The following is a 26,987-nucleotide window of genomic DNA, read 5'->3' on the forward strand; positions in this document are numbered from 1 at the left end:
GATTCCATTTTTTATAAAATATGAAAAATTTAATATACTAATTTGAATAAAACACATAAAATTATATATAAAGTGAAAAAGAATATTGTGGAATGTCTCAGGAAATTATTAATAAAATTCTTCATCTAATTAAGTGGACTATGATGCAGCCAGAGAAAAAGAGCAGGATGCATTAAAACTGGGTAAAAGATATTAAAAATAAAAATACAATAAAGGCAACATTTCCAAATTTATAAAATGTAATTAGAAACCTTTGGTAATTTTTTCAAGTTTAACAGTCATCCAAGGATTAACAATTTTGCCCCTCAAAGAGAAAGAAAGAACACACACAATACCAAAATTGTTCATTAATATATAATCTTATATATGACACTGCAAATTAAAATCCCAAATGGATCACTTGAAATACTTTTTAATAGTAATATCTTTTCTTAATTTGATGAGAACTTCTGCCTAAATGGAAGAGAGGCAGCAGGAAAGAGCTGAAGAGGGACACAGGACCTAGACTCTTATTTCAGGGCTTTAAGGCTTTGGAGAAGTCATCTCATCACTGCAGGCCCCTGCTTCCTTATTTGCAGAACAAAAGTTCTGTATCAGTGGTTCTGAACTTTGACTATACATTGTAATCCCCCTAATCCTGGAGAGATTTTCAAAATTATGCTGTTGCCAAGTCTCCTTAGATACTATGATTTAATCAGTCTCAGGTGCCAGGTGAGCACTAAAAGTTTTAAAAATTGCCAAGGTGATTCTAATATGACCAAAACTGAGAGCTACTGAACTAGATGATGTCTAAAGGTCACTGCCGCTCTAAAATTCTTACAAACAAAAGGTTTGCAAATACATTTGCCAAAAAGAATTAATCAAAAGAATGTATTGTTTCTTGAACAACAGATAGCATTTGAATAATCAAAGGCAACTCGCTGTAGTACATGGTGAAAATAAACACTGAATGGTCAAGAGACAAACCATATATATATATTTTTTAGTTCTTTACAGTTATGTATTGGGTTAAATAGTGTCCTGCCCACCCCAGCCCCACAACTCCCTGCCAAATTCAAGTCTGTTTGGAACTTGTAAATGTGACATTATTGGAAAAAGGGTCTTTTGCAGACTTAACTGGGGTTATACTGCTTAGAGTAGGCCCTGAATCTAGCATGACTGTTGTCTTAAAAGAAGAGAAAAATCTGGACAGACATGTAGGGAGAGTGCCATGTGACAACAGAGGCAGAAACTGGAGTGATGCACCTGGAAGCCAAAAGGCACAAGATTGTTAGCAACCCTGAAAACTAGAAAAGAGACAGGGGAAGAGGGATAGATTCTCCCTCAGAGCCTCCAAAAGTAACCAACCTTGCCAACACCTTGATTTCAGACTTCTAGCCTCCTGTGAGAGAATAAATTTCTGTTGTTTTAAGTTACCCAGTTTGTGACAATCTGATATGGCAGCCCTAGGAAATGTATACAGTAATTCTATATTTTTCTGGGGGCATCTGGGGAGTTCTAGATTAATAACCAAAGAGTCCCTATAGTAAATCCATGAACATAACGGTAAGGTACTCTCCAGAGAAATGGGAAATAAGTACGTCCTCACTTGAATCAAGATAGAAATAAACAGATTCTCATGAAAAAGAAACAATTCCAAGGGCAGAAATACCTTTCTATATAACCTGAAAGAAGATACTAACTTTTTGAGAAGGAATGTATGTATCCTAAAAAGAAATGGAAATATAAAGAAGCAATCTTATAAGAAAACTGAAGAAACGCCTAATTCAAGCACTGTCCTGGAGACAGTGTCTCTGTCAACGGATTCTGAGGATTACCATCTATGGCAGGGTTATCTCTATGTGAAGATGAACGAATCAGGCTATCTTTGCTTGATGCCATTAAACATTCAAATTAGAAAACGTCTTTTGCTCCAATTCCTTGCTTACCAAGCAACCTTCTGATTATAATTTGGCTTCCCATGTGGGTTGTCCAATACAGGGAAACAATGAACTGGTCAGGCAAGTATGAGTATCTGGGCCTTCTGGCAGTTGTTTCTCAGTGTAAATTAATAAATTGACCTTCTCCCACGTATCAGTGTCGTAGACACCTGTGAGTTCTAATTAGCACTCCCTAGCTAATCAACTCTAGTAGACTGATAAAACTGAGTTTCTGAATATGCAAAGAACAGGCTGGACACTGGCCAACAACAAGTTATTACAGTAAATGTTGCCCTGGAGGACTGGGTCCTGATGGTCAGGCAGCATTTTCCAAGAAACATCCCAACTTCAGAGCATTTCTTCATTTTAATTTGTCTAATAGGTGCATAGTTGCTATTAGAAGCATTAGTAAAATCTCTTTAACCCTGTTTTAAAGCAGATATTTTCCAAGAGTTAAATAGGTTTAAGCTTTTCAAATAAGGAGGGAATTTAAGACATCAGAAACTGTGAAATAATTTTAAGGTGTATATGGACTATAAAAGTTCAAGAACTACCTATTCTGAGAAATACATTAATGATGTTAACTTTGTCACTTTATGGTAAATATGCTCCTGAAAGGCATCAGTTCTGAGATTAGAATATATTGTGCATATATTAATATTTTGTCCTCCAAATAAATAATTCTTATATTTTAAGAGTATGTAGTAAGTACAGTTAAATGTGGTTGGAATATTAAGCTCATTTATTAGGTCTACCCCTAATCAAGTACTCATGGAATCCTCAAGTTATCTTCAAGATAACCATTCTATTCCTCCTACCATTCTTCAGGACTGCCAAAGTACTTCTGTTGTGAATCTTCAAATTTGGTATTTTAAAAAGTTAACAGTGTCCTTAATTTAGAAGCAATATCTTGGTTGGTTTAAACTTCACCAAAATGTGGAGAACTATCTATCTTTATCTTCTTTATTAAAAATAACTGAGTTCAAAAAAGTAAAGAAAACAATTTGATGATCCAGAACCCTGTCACTGCATTAAAATCCCTGACTCTGCAAAAACTAGAAGATGACAGAAGATAGATTACTTAAATGAAATTTGAGGCAATACCAATTGAGATTTCAAGTGATAGAGGATTTATAGAAAGGGAGAAGAAAGAAAGAATCTTGTTTTGCTACTGGGGCAGAGTCACCTCTTAAAGGATACAAAGATACAGCAATATCTAATGATTCATTCCTCCAGTTTATGGGGACCCAATTCCTAGAGTCAGAAAACACTTAAAAAGTAGAGGCAAAGAAAAAAACATTTAAAGTCTGTTAAATTTATGAATTTGAAGATACCGGTTTAAAAAGCTTAAAGCTTTTTAAGCTGGAACAATGTTTTTAAGAAGAGATTATCTTAAAATTTTGCCTATTATTCATTATCATTGTATTGGAGAGCAGACAGGCTCTACCAAGTTTTTAGAGAAGAAATGAAGACCAGTAACACAATTAACCATGAAGTATAAATCCAAGATCAAAGCAATAATGACTTTGGGAGTCATAATATGGCCAAACAAAAAAATACTTAGCAGATTGTTGCTCTTTCTTCCTTCATAGACTAGAACTATTTGTGTGATGAAAAGTCAGATTAAAAAGGTAATTCTTCTGATACAGTGTTGAGGGTGGGAGAAGGCAATGGCACCTCACTCCAGTACTCTTACCTGGCAAATCCCATGGACAGAGGAGCCTGGTGGGCTGCAGTCCATGGGGTCACTAGGAGTCGGACACAACTGAGCGACTTCACTTTCACTTTTCACTTTCATGCACTGGAGAAGGAAATGGCAACCCACTCCAGTGTTCTTTCCTGGAGAATCCCAGGGATGGGGGAGCCTGGTGGGCTGCCGTCTCTGGGGTCACACAGAGTTGGACATGACTGAAGTGACTTAGCAGTAGCAGTCAGCAGTATTGAGGGTATGTGATTTATCTTCTATAAAATCTTCACTAACATTGGAGTGACCAAAGAATAGGGTGGTGGGGGGAAGGGAGCCATGTATTACAGTTGAATGAATAAATGAGTCTTCTATATGAAGCATAAGAAGGAAGCAATGCCTAGCTCAATTAGCAAAGAAAGAGATATGGCTGGCTGTCATTCTTATTCAGTAGGCAGTTTTATGTTGAAATACAGGAAAATACAAAAACAAAAAATATCAACCACCATGCAACCAGCTGTGTAGTACAAAAAAGCAAGCACCAGTCAGTCCACTATCACAGATGTAGGTACTGTTCTTATTTAGGCAAGATGAAGTCTTCATTTTCTAGTCCTATTTAGTGGTATATTTAAGAATGGAAACCTCAGATTTAAAGATAAAAGGATGGCAAACTGAAGCCCTGAGATATTAAAAATAACAAATCTACAAATAGATAAAAGATTCTTTTCAAATACTGAAAAAGGGTACTGACCAACAATCTAAGATGTAAGGTATCCAGATATCCAGAAATCTAGCCACTTAGCTGGCCACCTACAGCTAGAGAGAAACAATTGGCTTCATCTCTCCAATTTTGCATCTTGCTTTGGTTTTGCTAGCTGGATTATGCATTTCTTTGCTTACAGACATGAGAATCTTCTACCTCTACCTTTCTCCACTGTATAAATCTCATTCAAAAGCAAAAATTCAAGAGCAATCCAGGAAGGAAAACAGATGATAAACAAAATGTATTAACACTCTGCCTGATCTCCATGGAGGAGAAGAGGAGGAACTGAATGAACACTGTGAAGTCTCTATCATGCTAGATAGACACTGTGTTAAACAGTTTTTAATCCATTTTCCTTCATTAGACTTAAATGCTGTTTTTAATGCCTGCTAATTAATCCCAGAGACATTACTTTGCCAACAAAGATCCGTCTAGACAAGGCTATGGTTTTTCCAGTGGTCATGTATGGATGTGAGAGTTGGACTGTGAAGAAAGCTGAGTGCCAAAGAATTGATGCTTTTGAACTGTGGTGTTGGAGAAGACTCTTGAGAACTCTTTGGATTGCAAGATCCAACCAGTCCATTCTAAAGGAGATCAGTCCTGAGTGTTCTTTGGAAGGACTGATGCTGAAGCTGAAACTCCAATATTTTGGCCACCTCATGCAAAGAGTTGACTCATTGGAAAAGACTCTGATGCTGGGAGGGATTGGGGGCAGGAGGAGAGGGGGACAACAGAGGATGAGATGGCTGGATGGCATCACAGACTCGATGGACGTGAGTCTGCGTAAACTCCAGGAGTTGGTGATGGACAGGGAGGCCTGGCATGCTGCAATTCATGGGGTCACAAAGAGTCAGACACGACTGAGCGACTGAACTGAACTGAATTAATCCCAAACGTGCTTAGTTGCTCAGTCATGTCCGACTCCTTGCAACCCCATGGACTGTAGCCTGTCAGGCTCCTCTGTCTAGAGGGATTCTTCAGGCAAGAATACTGGAGTGTTGCCATGCCCTCCTCCAGGGGATCTTCCCAAACTAGGGATAGAACCCAGGTCTCCCGCATTGCAGGCAGATTCTTTACCATCTGAGCCACCACAGAAGTCCAAGAAAACTGGAGGTGGGGAGCCCATCCCTTTCTCCAGGGGAACTTTCCCACCCAGGAATCAAACCAAGGTCTCCTACATTGCAGGCAGATTCTTTACCAGGAAAGCAATCCCAAACATGAAAATGTTGAATTTTAAGAGACAATTTGCTACCTCACTTCCTACTACACTGAAAGAAAGCATCGACAAGAGTGAATAGTGAGTTCATCCCTGATTTACAAGATCAACACTTGATAAATAAATGATTCCACTGTAATAGTGAAGAAAATCTCTTAAAAGCACCAGGTTTTCTCAAAGAAATTGAAGAATGAAAGTTAAGGCAGATGAAAACATGAAAAAACACAGCTTAAAATTTAACTTAATTTAAACAGAATATGATATTCTAAGAAAGGGACTTTGTCAGCAACAATGTAATACTACAGAAAAGATAGACAGCAAAGTAAAGGCACTTTGGATTTGCCTTGAGACTTTTAATAATTCAGGGCAAGTCACATGTTTCTGGAATTGCTGGAGGATCAGGAAGCACTTCATAACATAAAAGGTTTTCCAAGGGTTATTTAAACACAAACAACTTGTATTATGTATTGTGGTCAACAAAAATAAATATGCATCCATAAGTATAAGGATTTACTTATGTATAAGTATTTATAATAAATTTACTTATTTAATATAAAATAATTTAAATATGAAATATAAATAAATTTACTTATACTATAATAATTTACAAGTATTTACACAATACTTTCCTAATGACTCAAGTTTATGACACAGTCTTGTTGTATAACAGTTTTTATCTATCTTTTCTCCAGTTTCCATCAGTCATGTGAATCACTGCAGTTCTGAACATCTTCTAAAAGCTCTTCAAAGAGCAAATGCACAGCTTTTGTGCCAGGCTATAGGGGAGCTATATGAGAGTCATGTGAGATCTTCAGAGGCTTTTCTCCCAGCTCAGTTCAGAATAACAATTTCTATGCTTGAAATGCCAGAAGTGGTGGGACAACCGGTCTTGGTTATGAGTGGAGTTATCATACCTGTAAGCATATTTTTTAAAAACTTCAACATCTAGTTTACACTCATGTTCTGTGACTAGCTTTATCAGTACATCATTCCAAGCTATTAGGAGGCTTTTCGTCTTTTCCATGTAGTATTAGAGCACCACCTTGTGTCAGAAACCTGAGCACCTGACACAGACATCTGTTTTTAGATACCTTAGTTGTCCAAAGTTTTACTGTCCAGTCAAATGATGAAGTGACAAAAAGATGTGAGAAGTCCACTGCTCCAACAGCTGAATGACAATGAATGCCAGTAATTGGTCCTTGATGTCCCTCGAACATCTCACTGATTCCAGCCTTGCTGTTTCATAAGAGAGAAAACAGGGAAATCTCTTGTAAGTAGACCACTTACAAATATATGTTATCATAGATTTATCTATTATTCTACTTTGACACAATTTCAATAAACTTAACTCTGTGCTCATAACACATCAAAATAATTATGTTGAGTGTTACTCTATCCATATTTGATAACACCACTAAAGCAGTAGTAAGTACATTTTGGAACCATAATCATGATGCTATTGATGACAGAACTCAAAAGTCCAATATCCAAGGTTCTGAGGTGGTGGAATAGAGACAAAGGGATGCTACATGTAAGAGAGAGAACCTAGGTTACTTTTAAAACAAAAGCTTTCAAGTGAAGGTGATCTGTATTTGCAATGAAATCTGAACACTCAATTTTTTTTTTTAGAGGAAGCAATTGATAAGGTACAGCTAGACAATTTCAAAACAGATTGAACAGCAGGAGAAATACTAGTCAATTTAAAATGTGTACGTGACATTACTGTACAATTATCAGGAGAAGTGAACTTTGAGCCAAGAAGGCTCAATGTCCAAATAAATCGAAACAGAAAAACAGTTGAAAATCTTATTTACAACTTTAAAGGTCAGTATGTAGTATATGAATTTTTGTATTTGTAACTGCAGAATGTTACTTCCTACCACTAACTTTTGTGAGCACGTCCACATATACGAAAATCACAACACACCACACCCCTCAAAATCTATTACTAGAACACATTATGATCTAAAATGACCTTTTATTTTTAAAAAGTATTTAACTTTACATACCTGAACTTAAATAACTTGTCACAAATAAGTGGCTCTAGGAGAGATTCCTACTTGAATTAAGAGGCAAATTGTTTTCATGAGATTATTCAAGGGAGAGTTTTAAATAATTGCAAATTCCAGTTTAGATTTACCTGCCATGGCGACATGCTGTGTACACAGAACCTTCCTCACTTCCAACAACGAAGTTGTTGACATCTCCAACAGGGAAGGACATAGATGTCACAGCGACTGCCTTTGACTGTTTATGAACCAATTCCATGCTATCCTACACAGAAAAAATTGAGATTATTTTGTAAACTTACAATTTAAAAATTTTTAAGAACATTTTCTAGTCTTAGTTTGTAAACCTTCTTTTACTATACTGCTTACATAAATTTAATTGATTAAAAGCAGGTTTGAAAATGAAGTATATATATCACAGATTATATTTAATACATGCTTAGATTTATAAACTGTTACTATAATACTATTATAAAACATTTATGAAAAATATACGGGTTTATATAGACTTAAAAAAATACCAATATTTGCCTCAAAACTTCCGAGTTTTCCTAGTTTAACCTACCTGTGGATGGGAAAGCATGTCCAGACTCCACGAACAAATTTTTCCATCAGTAGAGATACTAATCAGATTGTGAGCATTCTGTGTTCCAACAACATTTACACAATATACAGGATGCTAAAGAAAGAAATATTAAAGAAAGTTTTCTGGAATTATTTTCACCAAAAAGATGAAATAATTTTTACTGTATCATCACAGGTATTCTGTTTCATATCCAAAACAGTCTCACATCATAAGGGCATTTTTAATGTGAAGTTTGATCTTATTCTGTGGATTAACAATAGATTATCTTAGAAGAGAGATAAGTTTCTAATAAAATAGATTTCCAAAAATAAAAAAAAAGTCCTCATTCTTAGTTGCTAAATGATGAGGAATTCATACATCAAAGGAAACATATTTTGAGACTATTTTGACAGACACAACTAAGTATTTAATGATGAAGGAAATCTAATGGAAATAACCTCTTTACTTACTGTGTGTGCTGCAGCTGACAGTGGAGTTCTTTGCACTGGAGTTCTTTTATTGCTACGGTTATCCCACAGCACAATTTGGCCTGAATATGTACCACCCACAACCAGATTTGGATGAAATTTTGCAAATGTCGCAGACATAACGGCTGACTGTAAATAAGTAAGATTTTTATATTCAAGGGTCAAACGAAAGAAATGTGACAAGTTATAAGAATAAATCTATAATCAAAAACATTTTCCCTTTTATTGTAAGCTATCAGAGATTAAAACCACCAGTAAATACACACACTTAAAAATGTCATTTTGTTTAAGAACATAAAGATACATCTCTAGAATAGTTTTGCTTAAAAGTCGAATGTAATGACTGTTTACAGAAATATTTAAGCAATTTATCCAACAAAGCAAAAACTATTTGAATACAGCATTAAATCAAAAGATAAGTGGCTCTACTTTAGCCTTTGACAGAAATCTGACAACAGAGTATAATACTAGTTTTGATTCAGTTAAGTGTTTTGCAAAATTATTATATTATTAAAAGATTATAACTTATGCAACCAGAAAGGCTTGCAAATTCTAACCTCCCACTAAATCCACTTTAAAAATCTGCATCTGTTTCCTACTTCAAACATATGTTTCTACTTAAAACTATCTAGTTCCAACTCCTCAGGCCATGTATAAGTAATTCAGTGGGCCAACCATCTAATTGTATATTCAGCAAGTAAGTTCCTGAGAAACTCCCTGCAGAAAAGACATTTTATAAAAGATTCCTTTTATACAATCAATCACAATAACAGAAAATCACAACAGCAAAGGACTTTAGGTGTGATTAAACATAAGAGACATCAGAAAAGCTAGAAAACACAGATCATGTTGAATAGAGAAGTCTTCAGTTTTTTGTTAACATCTGTTTGCAAATATGGGGTGGTTTAGTAAATGCCAATCCAATGAAATCATTATGTTGACAAGAAAAGAAAAAAGGCACTGTCTAAATTCATTAGTGAATTCTTACACTGGGAGAAGACTGCTAAAAGACTATCTTACCTGGCAGTGAAACACATACTCTGGAGTAGTTTTTTTGTATTTCATATTCCATACAAGGGCCACACCGTCAGGCTCATGAGGAGCATCTTCATTGTTGTTATAGGAAGCCACCAGTAATTCTGGATACTGCTCGCAAGAATCAAGTGGGGAAAAAATGCTATGCATAATAACTGTTTTACATTCCTAGTTACTCAACTTTTTTAATTAAATTATTCTGAAAATGCAAATTCCTAACACTTCATCAAGAAATACATCTCTAGAGTTATGCTCTTTGCAACATCAGTAAAACTTTGAATTAGTAAGGTTATTTTAAAGGTTTTAATGTTAAAATATTTTATTAAAATGTGTTGCAATTCTATCCAAAGGATAGAATTAAAATAGGTAAGCAATTAAAATAAGTAAAACTAAGTTGTGGCATAAATAAAACCTTGAGTTTTAAATAGTGTTCCCAATCCTTTCTTCCTAAGTACATAAGGCAACCATAACATTAGAGCCATCATCCATTGTTATAATATACATTGATTTAATTATACAAAGTTTCCATAATTAAAATACAACTACCTGCTTATTGTAATTCAAAAATGGGTAAACAGAAACCAATTTTGTTATTGTAATTTACCTGAGATGACCAATCCAAACAACTAACGACTCGATGCTTTGACCAACGTTCGTCAAAAAACTGTCGATTTAATGACAGTTTAGCACCTGCTTGAATCTCTCTACAGAAAAAAAACAAAAACAAAAAACCAACAACTGTGTTATAACTTCCCACTCTTAAAGTAATTAAACATTGCGGACACCATAATTTTAGCAACTATACTTACCCTTCTTTGTCTTCCAAATCTCTTCCACTGTAGTCAAAGAAGATGTTAATCTGCTCTGAAAGAGCTCTTTCTACAATTCTTGTGGAATGGTCAAAGAAACTTAAAAATTCCTCAGAGTGCAAGATTTGCTGCTTTTCTTCTTCAGTCAGCTCATGAGGAGGAGCTGTAAAACAAATGTTTTTCTAAAGTCTGATATATGCCACTCAAATCATGTCACTTCACTATCACAATTTGGATCAATGAAAGCGACTCATTTTTTAAGCAGATTCACCTCTTTGATTTAGAGCATTTTATTCTACTTTAGTGCATAAATAATAAAAAAACAATCTTAACAGGAATCAATAAAATTGTTTAAATTCTTTTAAGTTAAATTCTTTAAGGTACCTTTACTATCACTTTCTTCATCTTTCTTTAAAGTTTTCTCTTCCTCAGGTTCAATAGGTGGCTTAGGAGTCACCACGTCATCTTCTTCTTCTTCATCTGAATAAAAACAAAGCAGTAACACAAAAATTATTTTTATGACAATAACTGAAAGCTCTTGAGGTAATTATTTCAGAAAGTATCACAACTTTTTAGGTAGAAGCACAAGTGAACCACTCATAAGATAGAATGAGGAGAAATAATGAAAATTTTATCAATACAGTTTTTAAAAAAGAATTAAGTGGACCTTCTTTATCCATACCTAACATGGTAAGTCAGCAACAGCCATATCAAATTCTGTAGCTACATAAACTGAAATAAGATATATAAGCAACTAGGATGAGTTCCTCATGTAAATCTCTAAAAGCTTGCAAGCATTTATCATTCCAGACAGAACAACATGCAACTCCTACATAGTTTTATGTAGCATGCTGACATATTAATGCTGTAAAATGAAAAAAATCAAATGTCTAAAATAGCCTACAGAGTTGGCTGCTTACTTGTGATCTGAAACCATCAGTGTCTAATGGATCTTCATATGGCATAAAGACGGCTTACATTAACTCTCAGGTTGCTATTTGAGAGGCAGATTTTAAAGATAATAGCTACGAGACCACATTTTCTATTCTGTCATTTTAAATGCAAGTCTCATTATCTACTGTTATATGATGTGGCAATAAGCACTTAAAATAATGTTTTCTTAACTTGAATAAAAATACACATTGAGACAATAGACAATGTTTATAAGACTTGTAAAAATGACTAACTCTCCTCTTACACAACCAAACCAGGAAAATAACTTTACTTATTTTAAAATGTTACAGAACATACAACTCTGCCTACCTTCTCTTTCGCTACATACGGAGATGGATTTTTATGAAGAAAATGCTTATTTTTATTGCCTAAACAGATGCGTCATTTGTCTATGAGGGAATGGCAGCAGGCATCTGTAGCAGAGTCCATCTCAAGTAATGAGAGCCTATTCAATAAGGGGACTTTACTTGTTATAGTCATTTCCCCGACCCATGTTCAAAATTATCTAAAACACACTAACATACGACATACACAAAAGAATGGTCAAGTATGGGAACCAGCTGCCAAGTCATGGTCCCAGCAGCCAGGCCAGCTGACTAGATAGCAACAACCAGATGGCACTGCTGGGATTGTGTCTTTCTGCTACAAGGTGGCAATGGGATGGCATAACATTCTTCCGCTTGACTGCTTCCAATCCTGTCTCTCCCCAATGGCGAGCCTGTGCAATTACCCACACTCCAGGAGGCCTACAGATAAGCCTTTACCCTGCAAACAAAATGCAGCTTGTAGGCCACACCAGCTGCCAAACCACACACATAGTGTTAGGTTTGGAAAGCTATGAAAATCTTTCTAACTCTATAGTATAAGCAATAAAAATATAACTGTACCTTTAGGAAAGAAAGCTTTAAATGACACTGTATAATGCACACAATGATACAACCTCCAACTTAATCAAAATGATAATGACGTATGCCAATCCTACATTACTTGAAATTGAGCGATTTTTACGTTCTGACAAGTTTACAGAACTAGGATAAATGGCACGAATGATTTCAATATATGCTCATACTTTTGAACCAAATGGTGAAGGTTAAAATTTTTCCTTTCAAGGGCCTCAATCAGCCACAAAGGAAAACAGTAATCACTGTCTTTTCAGCCAGCCCAACCGCATTTGTCAGCCCTTTCTCCGTCAATGCAGCCAGAGCAATCAACCTGCCAAACATTCAGAATGGAAAAACAATCTGAAAATACAGGGTATAATGCACCTGCCAGTGAAAATGGCCATTTCAAGAAAAGCTAGTGATCTCAGTGACCCCGCTGAGGAGGCGGTGGTGCAAAGGGGAAAGAACACGCAAAAGAATTCTTAGTGATCGCCACTCTCTTGCACATTGACACTTCCTTACAAAGCATGCCAATTACAGCTTTTGTGCTACTTAAAAAAATGAAAGCTTTTTTGGGGGCAAAATAATCACACAGAGAAACAGAAAGACAGTACTCCCTTTTAGATGAATTCTCATATACAATGGATTATTAATCTGAGAACAGTGTATCTGGTAACAATTCTATACTGTACTGCTCAAACATTATGATGAAATTCTACCATCAAGTCACCTATCAGTATAACGTAATGAAAATAATTTAATTACACTTAAGCTGACTTTTAGAATAACAAGATATTTACTTCAATTAAAAACTAAGTCTGAAAATATGTATTTTTCCATTTTCTTCTAATACTATCAGTTATCAATTTTGTTGACTAGTAAGTTCACTGTATGTAAATCCTAAAACCAAAGACAGGGAATCTGAGTCACCCTGGACAGGTCATCCTGAAGCGTTGTGAATTATAAATTACAGCCTCCTATCCACATCATATCTTCCTCCCTCAACTTTGTTGCATTATACGGCTTCTAAGTACCATTTCCAATGACAGGTGTCAAATTCCTGTCATAATGCATATGGTCAGTACTTTAGTGCTAAGTGACCTCATAATCTACACATTTAACAGAAAAGATCATGCTTACAGACACTCTTTTCCTTTTAAAATTTAAAATGTAGATTAAGTATGGTAGACAGTGATCTAACTCTGCCTACTTCATGGCATTTGTCATGCTTATTTGCCCATATAGTTTAGTTGTAGCTGAATGATGACTACAATATTTAAATACTTGTTTTCAGGATTTTATTTTAGAATGAATGTACTAACTTTTTCTATTAAAAACTGATTCAAAAACTCAGATACTTAAGAATCAAGCTTCATTAAATGGCTAACACTAAGAAAAATTCCAAGAACATTACAAAAATGATCTGCTTTTAAAATATTTTTATTATTAGGCTGATTATCTACACATACCAAATATTTGGCCAAAAAATGCCTAATATGGAAAGGAAAAACAATCTGACCATTAGAGAGTACCATTAAAGACTGTTCCTCTGAAACAAATACTCTTATTAAAAATGAATACAACTAGCTACCAAAAAAGTTATTAACATGACCAAAAACATAATATTACAATTCTAAAGATTCTCTAAGCTAGTCCCTATTATATGATAAGCCATAATATATTTAAAACTGAAAAACACTACAACAGAGCAGGAAGACTGAAAAATGTGACTGCCATGTCACATCAATTTATTGATGAATATTCATTGCAGTATGCTAAGTAGTTAACTCCATGCTTTCTCTGACAGGGAATCTAAGATTATAAACTGAGCAATAAAGAATGCATAAAAGTAGCAGTTACTTTTAAAATGACAAACCTCTTGTCAATGAATGCTAAGATTAGGTTTAATGAACCATTGAATTTTTACTGAGTTAACATCAAAATTGTGATGTATTTTGGTGAGATGGAAAGAAAAGCGGTCTATAAATTAAGCTGCACCTAGAAATAACATGAAAGAATGAAATTCCAGTTGTTGGAATAATCTGTTACAATGGAGTAGGTTAATCAAAGTTAAATCATCTGTGAAATGGGTGGCTTTTGTTAAGCTGAAGGAAGGAGTCTTCAGAACAAGTTTTCTCATCTGTATGTCACACTGCGTTAAAGAGATATCTAAGAATAAGCCACAAAGCACACTTTGAATTATTTAAAAATATTGTAACACGTAACAAGGAATATGCAAGATCCTAGAAAATACTCACTAAAAACTGATACTCTAACCTATCACTTATCACAATTAACTCTTAGCATGAGGTCAAAATCTATATCATTTGTGCATTAATGCTATTTAGGAAACAGTTGTCTATAAGTTTATTAACTAGTTTCATCAAACTGATGTATTCTATTTTAAGATAGTTTAATATCCTAATGAAGAATTCCTAATTTACAAAGTAGCATAATTACTCACTACAAAGGAAACTGCCAATGAATTCCAAAAATCAGGAAAAATATGTTGCACATAAAGTCATAATTTAATTTATAAAAATTCTACTTGTAAGTAACTTCACAAACAAAATGAGACTATTAGAGGGAAATACTTTAATCATAAGTTTAAAATTACATGTTAGATACAAATGATTTTCCTTTAATATTTTCAAAATAAACCTTTTTCTGGTTCAATATCCTTTTGAATCACTTCATTTTGATCCATTTGTCCAAAATTTCATATTCTTTACTCTTTAAAAATCAATATTAAGAAAATATTAGGACAAAACTTTAGGAATGTACCAGTGGAATTCATTCCTTTTATTTTTTTAAACACCTAGAATCAAACGCAAGGTCACTTGTTTCTTCACAATTTAGATATTTAACAAGGGAAAATTTTAATCAGGAAATATTTTGAATATAGGTCTAATGCTAATTTGGGAGATAAATAAAAAGAGGGTAATACTTTAATTATACCATTTATTTTAACACAGAATTTTCTCTCTATATTGTCTCATTTTATGTAAAATTCAAATTTTTATTTAGGCAGTACTGGCATCATTAACACAGATCCTGTTATCTGTGATCTCATAAATATTACATTTTTCTGAGGCCACAATTTTAAATATGCTGATTAAAGTCTTTCAATCATGGTTAAGAACAAATGATTCAATTTTCAATTATTTTTATATTCTCACAGATTCTTTGAGAGTTAAAACTAACTTATTACATATGTTATTTATTCCAAAAAGTTTTTTTAAAATCCATTTTAGACAAGAATAATATTAACCAGAAGGCCTTAACAATTTAGTCTACTTGGGAAGTGTGGATTCCAGATGTTAAGATCATGTAATAAAAAATTAAGAGCTATTTACATATAACATTTTTCTACACATTATATATTCTAATCAACATGTACCTGAGGAAAAATATGATTACTAAATCAATACCAAAAACCATTACAAAACTCCACACAGATAAGAAAGTAGAATGATATGAGAAACACAGCACTCCAATGGAAATCAAGGTTCTGACTGTAGCCAGATATTCTTTTATATTGTGACCATAGGGTCATCAATGAACATTCTTGGGTCTCAAGTTTCCTCAGGTGTAAACAAGCTGATTAAACTGTGGAATTTCCTCTTTAAAAATCTGTGTCTAAAAATTGCAACAACAACGAAAAATCCATGCTGATGATTTCTGGTGAATAAGAAAAGACAATGCCATGTTCAAGAGAGTTAAAAACTTCTAAAAGATAAGAGAAGAAAGTAACTTTTCCAGGCCTGTATCTGTGGGTATTACACTCCTGCCATGAGTTTTTTTTACCTGCCGGGAGCGAAATTGACTAAGGTCACATGTTCCTAGTCAATTTCATTCACAGTAGGTGCTTTAAGACAGCAAAGCACCTCAGTTCAGAAATGGTACTATCAACTTACAGAGTAAACTTGAAAGCAAGAACATGTGCTTTTCAAAAGAACAGATTCAGCCATTTTCTAAAAAATGAAAAAGAGAGCTAAGTCTAAGACCAATTTTTATCTTCAATTTGATAACTAACATTACTTCTGTACTGCCTACCCAAGTTCAATTTACTGTCTTTTACACTCAAACTGTAAATTTCGCAATTTTTTATCATGGTGAGTTTGGGAATTTATTACATATTCTTAAATGTGAGACAAGGAGGCTAAGTTTGAGAAGCTCTGTATTAAACCAATGGAAAAGCAGAGGTAGAGTTAAGCACAAAGTGTCCTCATTATAAAACTTTAAGTGTAGGGGTTTTTTACCCCTCTTTCTTAAACTCCCATAAATTGGGAAATGAAACAATGTAAGAGCCCTGGACATGAAAATAATGGTAATGATACAGACAGGAAATCTCATTTTTATAAACAGTTTTAAAGGCTAAGGACAGCCCCATGGTCTTACAGTATGTCTCTCAGTCTCCTTCACTTATATGCCTCAGTAGTCGTGCAGTGTTAGTCGCTTAATGACGTCCAACCCTTTGCGACCCCACCGACAGTAGCCTGCCTGGCTCTTCTGCCTATGGGATTCTCCAGGCAAGAATACCAGAGTGGGTTGCCATTTTCTTTTCCAGAGAATCTTCCCAACCCAGGGACCAAATCTGGGTCTCCTGCTTGGCAGGCAGATTCTTTTTCATCTGAGCTACAGGAGGCCTACATACCTCAACCTTAAACTAAAAAAATAATCAAGTAGACAGCATACACTCAATACACTAGTAGAATCACTGAATTCTTGTTAGGTTGCAAATGAATAAACATGGATCTTTATAAAACTAATATCTGAGTCTAGTCTACAGAGGAAAATTTTAAAGAGAGTGGTACATAGGTGTACCCATTAGAAAATGGGCTCAGTTTATGTATCTTGCCACTTTCACCCTCTATTAGTGAAGATAAGAAAAATTCTATTTAACAACATGAAAGATCAAAGCTGTTTATTCATTACTCTGAGCCAATCACTATAAGATATTATCTGATGCAAATTTACCAATAAATAAGTGCAAATTTATGAATAAATAAGCCATGCTATTTTTTAATAAAATGTTCTTCAAACTACAGGTCAAAGCCAACAATTTAGTCATGGCCAACAATGAAAAAAATGAAATACAGTAAGAGCAGAGAAGGTATTATTTCAAAAAACTTTTGTATCAGTTACAAGACTCCGCCCTCCCCGCCCCCCCCCACCCCCGCCCTGCCCCCGCTATCCAAAAGTAGAGCAGTCCTTGAAAACTTTCTTAAGCTGAAATGGTGTAAACTGAAGAAGCGATTACTTTAGGACACATCTTGTTACCATGTGCACAGAGTAAATACTGCAGATGCTCAGAGACAGTTTAAAGCTACGGCAGCTTTCTGCTGAGATGCTGAGTGTAGTTTCCAGGGAAGGAGCTTGGGTTTGTCACACTCCCTAAGTGGCATAAGTGAACTTTTGAAATTCGAAGGATATCTGTACACATCTGTATCTACATTTGTACTAGACTGTAATTAATATGAATTGAATTTCTTACCACAGGTAACTATCATAAAAGAATGAAACTGCTGCTTCAGTGACAGCGTAAGAAGGAAAGCATACGTTGGAATCAGCCAAACTTGGTTTAGAATCTTACCCTTCATAAGCTCTCTTTCAGCTTCAGCTTCCTCATATGTAAACAGAATTGGTATTTAACTCTCAAGGTTTTGATAAGAGGATTAGAGATAACGTAAAGTGCCTTACACTATACCTGATATGTAGTAAGCACTCTGCTGTTACAATTTTCAGTCACCAATTTAAACATGAGGTTTGAAGAACTGTAACAAACAAGTAGCTAAGATAATATATGTGAGAGATGCTAATAGGTCCAATTTGCTCACAGCATTCACAGGGATACACAGAACACAGAGTAACAGCATATGTTTGTATCTAGGTCATCATGGAATTAGAGAAGGCTATAAGGGAGGATGTATGTTTCATTTATGGATCTAAGAGCAAATAATGATTACAACATGATATAGTCATATTAAAATCAAGAACCGAGACTATACTTTCTCACCCAATTTCATCAATATTGTTACTGTAGTATTAACACTGGAAAATAATACTTTCCCAGCAGTTACTTCCCAAGAAAAGGCATTATTTACTGAGTTTGTACTCACTACACATCATGCATTCTCTAGACCAGGCATTATAGCAATGAAGAAGAAACAGTCCCTATTGTGTTCTGGAAAATTTGGCAAAAAAGCTGAAGTACGATGGATGGTAAAAGCCTTGCCCTAAATAGAAGAACCTGCCTGCAATGCAGGAGGCATAAGAAACACAGGTTCAATCCCTGGGTCAGGAAGATCCCCTGGAGGAAGGCATGGCAACCCACTCTAGTATGCTTGCCTGGAGAATTCCACAGACAGAAGAGCCTGGTGGGCTACAGTCCATGGAGTTGCAAAGAGTTGGACACAACCAAAGCGACTTAGCACTCATGTAACTAATTTTCAAGTGAAAAAATACAGTTTATCTTGAACTTCTGGGTTATTGGCCTACTTTACAAATCACAATCTTTTAAATTTTCCCATTAATTTCAAAATAAAAATGGAAAAAAAGCATTTTTTACAAAACTGCCAGTCATATACTAGTAGCTATACATTCAAATTAGCTCAAAGACGTTATTACATGTTCACTTTAAAATTTATATGCATGTCAAGAATAAGGAACTATAAACAAAAAATTTCAGGTGGGATATACAACCATATGTGTGCTTGTATATGTATACGTATATAATTTTTGAAAAAAATGTATCGTAGAAAACAGACTGGAAACAAAATATTAACAATGGGTACTACACAGTGGTATCATAGGCATATTTCCTGTCCTTTCTGTCTTCTCTAAATTCTCTATGATATATTACAGTAATTAGAAAAAATTATTTTAAAAACTGGAAGTTTTCTTTTAAACAATACATATAATTATAGGTGTGTTACAATAGGCATTACCTAAAATTGCTTCAGAATTGCTTTATATTCTAAAACAATCTAAAATGCATTTCATAAATAAAACTAAATCTTCATATTATTATTATAAGGAAAAAAGCCTAATTTATGTTTTAAATGAGATACTGTACCCTCATTTTGGCTATTTTGCTTACTTTCTATCTAACAGATCTAACATTTCTCATTTAACATATCTAATTATATAGCTCCCAAAAGACAGACATTTCAGTACTTTGAACACATTAGTAAAATAATATTTTCTGGAAATTATAGAATCCTATAGTATTAGCTTTCTCCATACTGGTAGTTCAGCACTTTATCTTTCCTCTTTTCTTTTTTTAAAGTGGCTTATGTCTCAAACAAATCTATCATCAAGGACTTTTTTTCTGGTAAGATAAGGGATTTTGCACATGTGAAAGCTATTTTACCAATCGATAGAGCAGCAGGAATGAAAAAAAATGTATCCATAGAAATGAATAGTCACATGGTCAAGTTCTAAAAAAAACTATTGGACAAAAACTTATTCCTATTTCCTCAAAATTTTTGAGTTTAATTGTACACACGATAATGTCAAGTCCTTTTGGGACCAAGAAGAAAATCAAAGGAAAAGTTAATGATATTTATTTTATGTCCATCCTTAGGGGGATGGACAGGAAAGGAGAGTTGTTAAAAATACATGTGATGATCTACTATTAAGTTTAAAAAGTCTATAAAGAGTTATAATGGCTCATTTTCTTTTGAAGTATATATAAGTATGAAAATTTAAAGATTTTCATTGGTAATAAGCTAGGAATTTCAAGGATTCCCCCCACCCCCCACTCTTGCTTACTTGTATCTCAGGGTTTTCTGCAATGAATATTACTTTTGCTTCTCCTTAATGGAGAAATGTGGTAATTTAATTGAAATTTTAGAGATAAATTAACTTAAACATTTGATAAAGTGCTTATGCTTAATATTCTATAATTAAACAATAATAAATTTTTCTGGCTGAGGAGAAAAAAAAGTGTTCTTTATGTACAGACTGCTAAAAGGATTACAATAGGCCCACAATTCCAAAATATCACCAACTCTAAAATCCGTAATTCTTTTGGTGGTAAACTCTAACATGACCAGAAGTAAAGGTATCTATAATCATTATTTATCTCACTCAGTTTGAATATTCATATCTTTTGCTGTTGAATATTTATGCCCAAGATGCTGCTGGAGTGTTTACATATAGTACTTACATATAGTACTTAACTTCTTTGAAATGTAAAAAATTCTGAATCCCTATATATATATACACCTCCATAGGTTTCAGATAAGAAATTGTGAATTGTATTAGGGATCTTAAGTAAACTTTTATATCAAACATAATTAGCTTCCCTTGGAAAAACAAGAACTATCATATTAAGTTTATGCTTAAATCATTAGCTATTCAATGAGATATTTAAAATTAGTCCCCACTGTAAAAATGGTCAGCTCCTTTTGATTTAAGACACAAAGGACTCCACATTCAATATAATGTCTATGTATACTCCTTCTGTTTCACAGAGATTACAGGCTGCTATATAATCAACATAGTAGAGCCCTTAGATCATAAAATAGGAAGTTTATGAATTAGGTCTAGATTTGTTCATTAATACAGATAACTGGCACTATATCAGAATATAGTATGCACCAAAGACCAAAATTTACGTTATTTCATTTACTATTGGATATACTCCCTTTTTGGGAAGAATTACGTTCATGACACAGAAATACAACATTCTTAAGTTTATTTTTTGCTTCTAAAGCAGCACATAGTAACAACAAAATGAGAATGGAAGTATTTGTATTTATGCCAACAAAATTAAAAACATACATATAGCTTATACTTCTATTAAATTCTACAAGAAAAAGTTTTCAAACTCTAAAGAGTAAATACATAAATACAGAAACCCAAAGTATTATTTTTATAATGTTCCTCTAAGAAAATATGCCAAACAACCAAGGAAAAAAAAAAAAAAGAATCCCCTTATTTAACATGGGGATTAATGACAATCATATTTAAAGGCAGATACTCACCTTCTTTGGGTTGAGCCATAACTGGAGTCTGAGTTTCCTTTGTGTATGTGACAATTTCACGAGGAGGAAAGTCAACTTGTGTAATTTTAGCCATTCCAAGTTTAATAGGTCCTCGTCTAAATAAAGTGAACACAAATACTTTCAAACACTACAAATGATACACTTTAACTACATCAAACCATGTTTTTTGGGAAAAGTAAGAATTAAATATCGTATATCCAACAGTGTAATTTAAACCCCTGTTTTATTCAAGAAAATTTAAATGAACAATTAATTGGCTTTATTTTAACAAAAGAATTAGAAGGTAGCAAGAACAAAATAGATTTCTGAATCATTCAAGGTGTTTATTTTTCACTTTAAAAAAGCAAATAATTTAGTTTCTTAGAACAAATGTGTGGGTAATAACAGAGGAAGAGGATGGGAATTTCAAAGTAGACTGCTGAATATGGTTGGTTATGAGAACTGTTTTTAGCAGGGATAGGATTCTGGAATTTTTTGTTAAGAGTTAAATATATGGATCTCATTCATACCACATTTAGTCTCCCTTCAACATTAGAAGACATCAGCTTTAAGAGTGAGAAATAACTTTCTGTTGAAAACAACTTTTTCTACTTATATTTTGCAGAAATTGAGAAGCATACAGTCAATTTAGATTATAAAATAAAATATTTAAACTTTAAGTCTCTAATCTCTGTGTGATCAATACTGTCCTTGATTCACACATGGACAAACTATTGTGCAGATTATTTTAGATCTAAACTAAAGCTATATATCTTCTGAATATCATGAAATTACTCAAGTCACTCCTATCTTAAATAAGTGAAATACACTATTTTTTGACAAACAGAAGAGTGTTGTAGATAATGAAAATGTACCAAAAGAAAACTATATTTTATTCTATATCTCGGGGAATTTTTTCCTATTATAGAAGATGTCTAAATTCTAAACCAAATATAGCATGCTTTCAAACTCTCAAAATTCTCAATAATGAATCTGTCTTACAAGAATATAAAGCTGGATATTTGAAATATATATATATATTTGGTAATATTTTTTTCTTATATAAACATCCTTTTCAAAATCCTGTACAAAAAAGTTTAATAAAATTAGTACATTTAAAGAGTTAATCTTCTCTAAGGTCCCAAATGTGGGCCACAAGAAATTTTTCATGTGTTTTCTACCTTGGAAATATCTTAGAGAAAAAAAAGCATAGTCAAAGAATTAATTAGAAAAATTTAGTAAGATTTGAAGTGACTTAGCATTCTAAGAACAAAATCTGAAATAAATTTTATATTCTAATTTTCAAGATGTAAACCATATGAAAAATAAATTACTCATATCTGAAATATAATTTCAGATATTTATCATATCTGGAAAAAAGTGCCTGAGTCAACATTAAGAACAAGTTACTAAGCTGAGTACATATAGGGTTTAACAGATTAAAAACCACAATACACAAACAAACAGAATAAGATTTAGGGATAGATTTGGGGAGATAATACCTTACTTATCCAAAGCCACTTTTACTGAGAACAAGCAAGCAGTTGAGGGTGGAGGAGCCTCAGGGTCAGCCAACAGAGAGGACTTCCAGCTAATGTACAAGAAGCCCATATACTTTTCTTACATGGCCTAATTCAAGGTTTATTTAAGTGCTTCCCAGGTAGCACTAGTGGTAAAGAACCCAACTGCCAATGCAAGATACATAAGAGATGTGAGTTTGAGCCCTCAGAAATAAGAGATGTGGGTTCAATCCCTGGGGTCAGGAAGATCCCCTTGGAGGAGGGCATGGCAACCCATTCCAGTACTGCCTAGAGAATCCCATAGATAGGGGATCCTTGCAGGCTACGCACAAAAAGTCCCAAAGAATTGGACACGACTGAAGCAATTTAGCATGCACATAAGGCTTATTTACTCTTACTTTAGACATAATTTCTAAAGGTATAGGGACACATGCTTCAGAAGCTGCAAACTATCAAGGGAAAAGAGCTATGTGAGTCAGGCACAGTGGCAGAAGTAAACATTTACAGTTTGCATCGGAGACTAGAATAAATTAGTAAATGAATAAGCCAACAGCAATCTGGAGCCACAGTGTAGAAACCGACAGCTCTGTTCCTCTCAAAACCTTAAATATCATCAGGAAATTTTAATACAGGAAAATAAATTTTCATGTTGAGTAACCTAGAAAAGATTGCATGTAGAGTATGTATTTTTAAAAGTTTAAAAAAAAAATTAAAAAAATAAAAGTTTAGGAAGTTTGTAATACACTGTATAAAAACTTACATAAAAAATATAGCAATAATAAAAGTAATTTAGACATTTAAATTCATAGATTTAGGGTACCTATAAAATCAGATACATAAAATATTTCTTTCACTAATGATAGAGGATAAATGAGGTGTCACAGTGAAATATCACTCTTTGTATTATCTGCACATTAGAAATTTAAGAAAAATAAAATTAGGACAATTTCACAAAGAATCAAATTAATTACAAAAGAGGGAAGGTAAAAAATCTATTCAATACCCCAAATCGGAATCTGAGTGAAGCTGAAGAACTGATGGATCTGTATCCCAATGCAGCGTCCTAAATGGTTGTAGGACAACCATGAAGCATTAGCAAAAAAGGCCATAAGTTAGTCAAGCAAATACATTCTATGAATAGCTAAAGCACTGTTCACAATTAAAAACCACATGTTCCGGTTAGTACAAAAAAACATGAGATATCACTCAAATGCTCTAGTTCATGCAATGCAAACATACAACCTAGAATAGTTAAAAAGACAGTATTTTCAGATTTTAAGAAACTAATCTTGCAAAATAATGGATAAGAACAGACAAAACATCCAACATCCCAAATAACACATTATTTTTGGATGGTAACAAGCTAGGCTATACATATAGTTGAAATTTGAAATTTCCTAATGAAAAAAGCTTTAGTAAAAACATCTTAGTTAACATATCATAATCTTGCCCAAAGCATTAAATGTGTGCAGGAAATTGTCATATTGGTAAAGGAAATGAGTCAACACATAAGCCTTTTGGTAAGAAAACCAAAGACTATTCCACTGGGATACAAAATAGCTTAAGTTTCCAAAATGTGACCCTTATGTAATTTATGGGTTAAGCACTGCCTTGGGCTTACATGTCATCTGCTTTAGAAAGCAACTAAAGATTTCTGTCTCTAGGAAAAAGCAGACTTTTTTTTTGCCAGGAAAAATATTTTATGTTCCAAGAATTTATCTAAACTAACTAAGCTTTTGGAGAATATCAATCCTAAATAAATATTTGGTTGTGTTTAGCCTTGCCTTTTGGGTAAACAACTTCCACGGGATCTTTTCCAAAAGATTTAAGGAAAATTTAGTCATTACTAGAATAAAAGATCCTTCCCACACTCGTACTCCTGTAGATTAGCAATATGTAAGATAATTATGTACAGTACCATATAATGCTAGAAACCCTATTAAAAAGTTAAGCACAATACATTCAGTGCTACCATCTTTGTCAAATATATTTGTTTCTCGTTTATGCAACAAATTATAATGTACAACTAAAACTACTATAATATTTAAATATAAGAAATGAAATCTTTACTTGCCTATACAACTTAACAGTAAAAGCAATCAAATGAAATAGAGAAATGCTTCATTTTAAAAATATAAAGAAAGATTTTGGGATTTAAATGGTAAGTGTATACACAAAGAAAGAAGGGGCCACAGTGAAGATTTACTTTATACTAAGCAATGAATAGCAACAAACTCAGGCTTTGTTAAACCAGAAGAGGTTCTATGAGATGCTCTCCAAGGAATGTTCTGTACATACCCTTTACATTCTCTAAGAGTTCGAGCTGTTACCAATGACATAGAGCTCCTTGTTAAGGATGTCATTTTGGTCTAAAATAGAGTAAAACTCTACCTCAGAACAGAGCCAGTACTGAAAACATATTGCACAAAGTATGGGATTATATTAAAGGCATCTCCAGACATATAAATTAAAATTTTAATATAATCCTGACACATATAATCAAAAGCCCAAAAGATAAACTGATCAAGAATGTAAAAAAGGAATAAGGAGCATGGATTACTCATTGACTAACTGTTATCTAAATCTCAGAGTTAACAGAAGTGATTAAGAAAGTGAACTAGAATCTTAATGATATGCAACTTGCCAATCAGCAAAGTTACAGAAATATCATTTTTCATGGCCTCCTTTGTCTTTATTCATAAATTACCACCAGGCCAAATAGAAACTTTTGGCATTGAGAAATTGTGATTCAGATGTTTTGATATCATACTTGGTAATGTCTAATATGTTTTTTTCCTACTCCCCAAGTGCAGTAATCGTCGACCGTCTTGGCCAGCTGAAGGAGTTGAGTGTATAGGTTTATACGTCTCACATGTCTTCATGCATTTCGCTGTTTATTTTTTCATTATCATCATGGCAGCTCAATTTATATCCATTCTTTTTCTTTCTCAGACTCTAGCATTCTTTTAAAAAGTCACATATTTTAAAATGCAACTTTACTGCCAATATCATCAATTAATCAACAATATTAATTATTTTTCTATTATGGAATCTGGAGATGATTTAAAGGAATTCATAGTTTTCTCGCTGTGTGTACATATATATTAAAAAGTGAACATATTTAGTCCTCTTGAAAATTAACAATTAAAAATCAGTTTGGATTTTCAAAGGAGATGACATATATATTAAGACTAAAAAGATATCAAGTCATCTCATTTAAAAAGAATTTATTTTCTCTCCCATTAATCTTGTACTCATTCTCTAATAAAAAAACAAATACCCTTTTTAAAAAGTATCTTTGATATTAATTTCTCATTTTGATATTACTTTCTCAAATGTTTTCTCTGCAACCACCCTGTGTGATTTTTCAGTCTTTTAACTTTACTGAGGCTTTCAATAACTAAGTCAAAGATCTCTCTTGGTAATTGTCACATTGCATTTGAAAATATGTGCATTGTTATAAAATATCTTTGATCATGATTTCTAACATAATTTCACAGTGATAACAGACTTGAGAGCACAGGTATGATTTCAATATCTTTAGACCATGAAATTTTTGCATCTTGTTTTATGTCCCTGGATATGTTCCAGTGTCTCTAGGTCTATAGTCTATAGGAACTGAATAGAATTTGTATCCTGCTGTTGTGTGAAAATTGTATAAATTTTAATTATGTTGAATCGGTTCATAGTGCTTTTCAGGTCTACTATATCCTTCTACTTTTCTGTCTGTTCATTCTACTAATTTTTGAGAGTTTGACATTGAAACTCCAACTAAAAATACTTATTTTAAAAAACTGCAATATAGTGGAACTATATGTAACTTTGTTCTGCATTTTCCAAGTCTCCTGTAAATGTTATCGTATTTTCATAACTTAAAAAATAAAAACACATATTCCTAAAGATACTTAACTACTCGTTTTCTTGTTTTACATCTACAAATCTACACTTTAAACACAAGTTAGTACATTATTCTTAGGATTTTTCAATACAGTGAATACTATATTTAAGTTATATAAATTAATGAGCATTAGAATCCAAGTTCCATGAAGGCAAAGACCAGGAACATTATTTTCTTTGCTAGCCTATAGCACTTAACATTAAATTGGCAATTCAATTAATATGTATTCTAACAAAATAAACATATTTCTTAA

At 33.4% G+C, this 26,987-nt stretch overlaps 1 protein-coding gene across 10 annotated transcripts in view; it reads right to left on the minus strand.

Annotated features, from left to right (window-relative positions):
- Window positions 1-26,987, minus strand: part of DYNC1I2 (dynein cytoplasmic 1 intermediate chain 2) — a 53,904-nt gene that overhangs the window by 10,368 nt on the left and 16,549 nt on the right. For 6 of the 10 annotated variants that reach the window (XM_070803287.1, XM_070803303.1, XM_070803295.1 and 3 more), the window contains exons 5-14: window positions 23,840-23,899; window positions 21,317-21,432; window positions 10,873-10,968; window positions 10,489-10,651; window positions 10,284-10,383; window positions 9,665-9,790; window positions 8,627-8,773; window positions 8,157-8,270; window positions 7,723-7,856; window positions 6,674-6,818 (exon numbers count right to left, since the gene is read on the minus strand). In XM_070803287.1, coding sequence (XP_070659388.1) covers window positions 6,674-6,818; window positions 7,723-7,856; window positions 8,157-8,270; window positions 8,627-8,773; window positions 9,665-9,790; window positions 10,284-10,383; window positions 10,489-10,651; window positions 10,873-10,968; window positions 21,317-21,432; window positions 23,840-23,899 — 1,201 coding nt within the window. The remainder of the gene's footprint in view (window positions 1-6,673; window positions 6,819-7,722; window positions 7,857-8,156; window positions 8,271-8,626; window positions 8,774-9,664; window positions 9,791-10,283; window positions 10,384-10,488; window positions 10,652-10,872; window positions 10,969-21,316; window positions 21,433-23,839; window positions 23,900-26,987) is intronic. The other 4 variants (XM_070803342.1, XM_070803330.1, XM_070803321.1 and 1 more) reach the window with 1 other exon arrangement.

This window comes from Bos indicus, chromosome 2 (assembly GCF_029378745.1).
Source record: "Bos indicus isolate NIAB-ARS_2022 breed Sahiwal x Tharparkar chromosome 2, NIAB-ARS_B.indTharparkar_mat_pri_1.0, whole genome shotgun sequence".
Lineage (NCBI taxonomy): Eukaryota > Metazoa > Chordata > Mammalia > Artiodactyla > Bovidae > Bos > Bos indicus.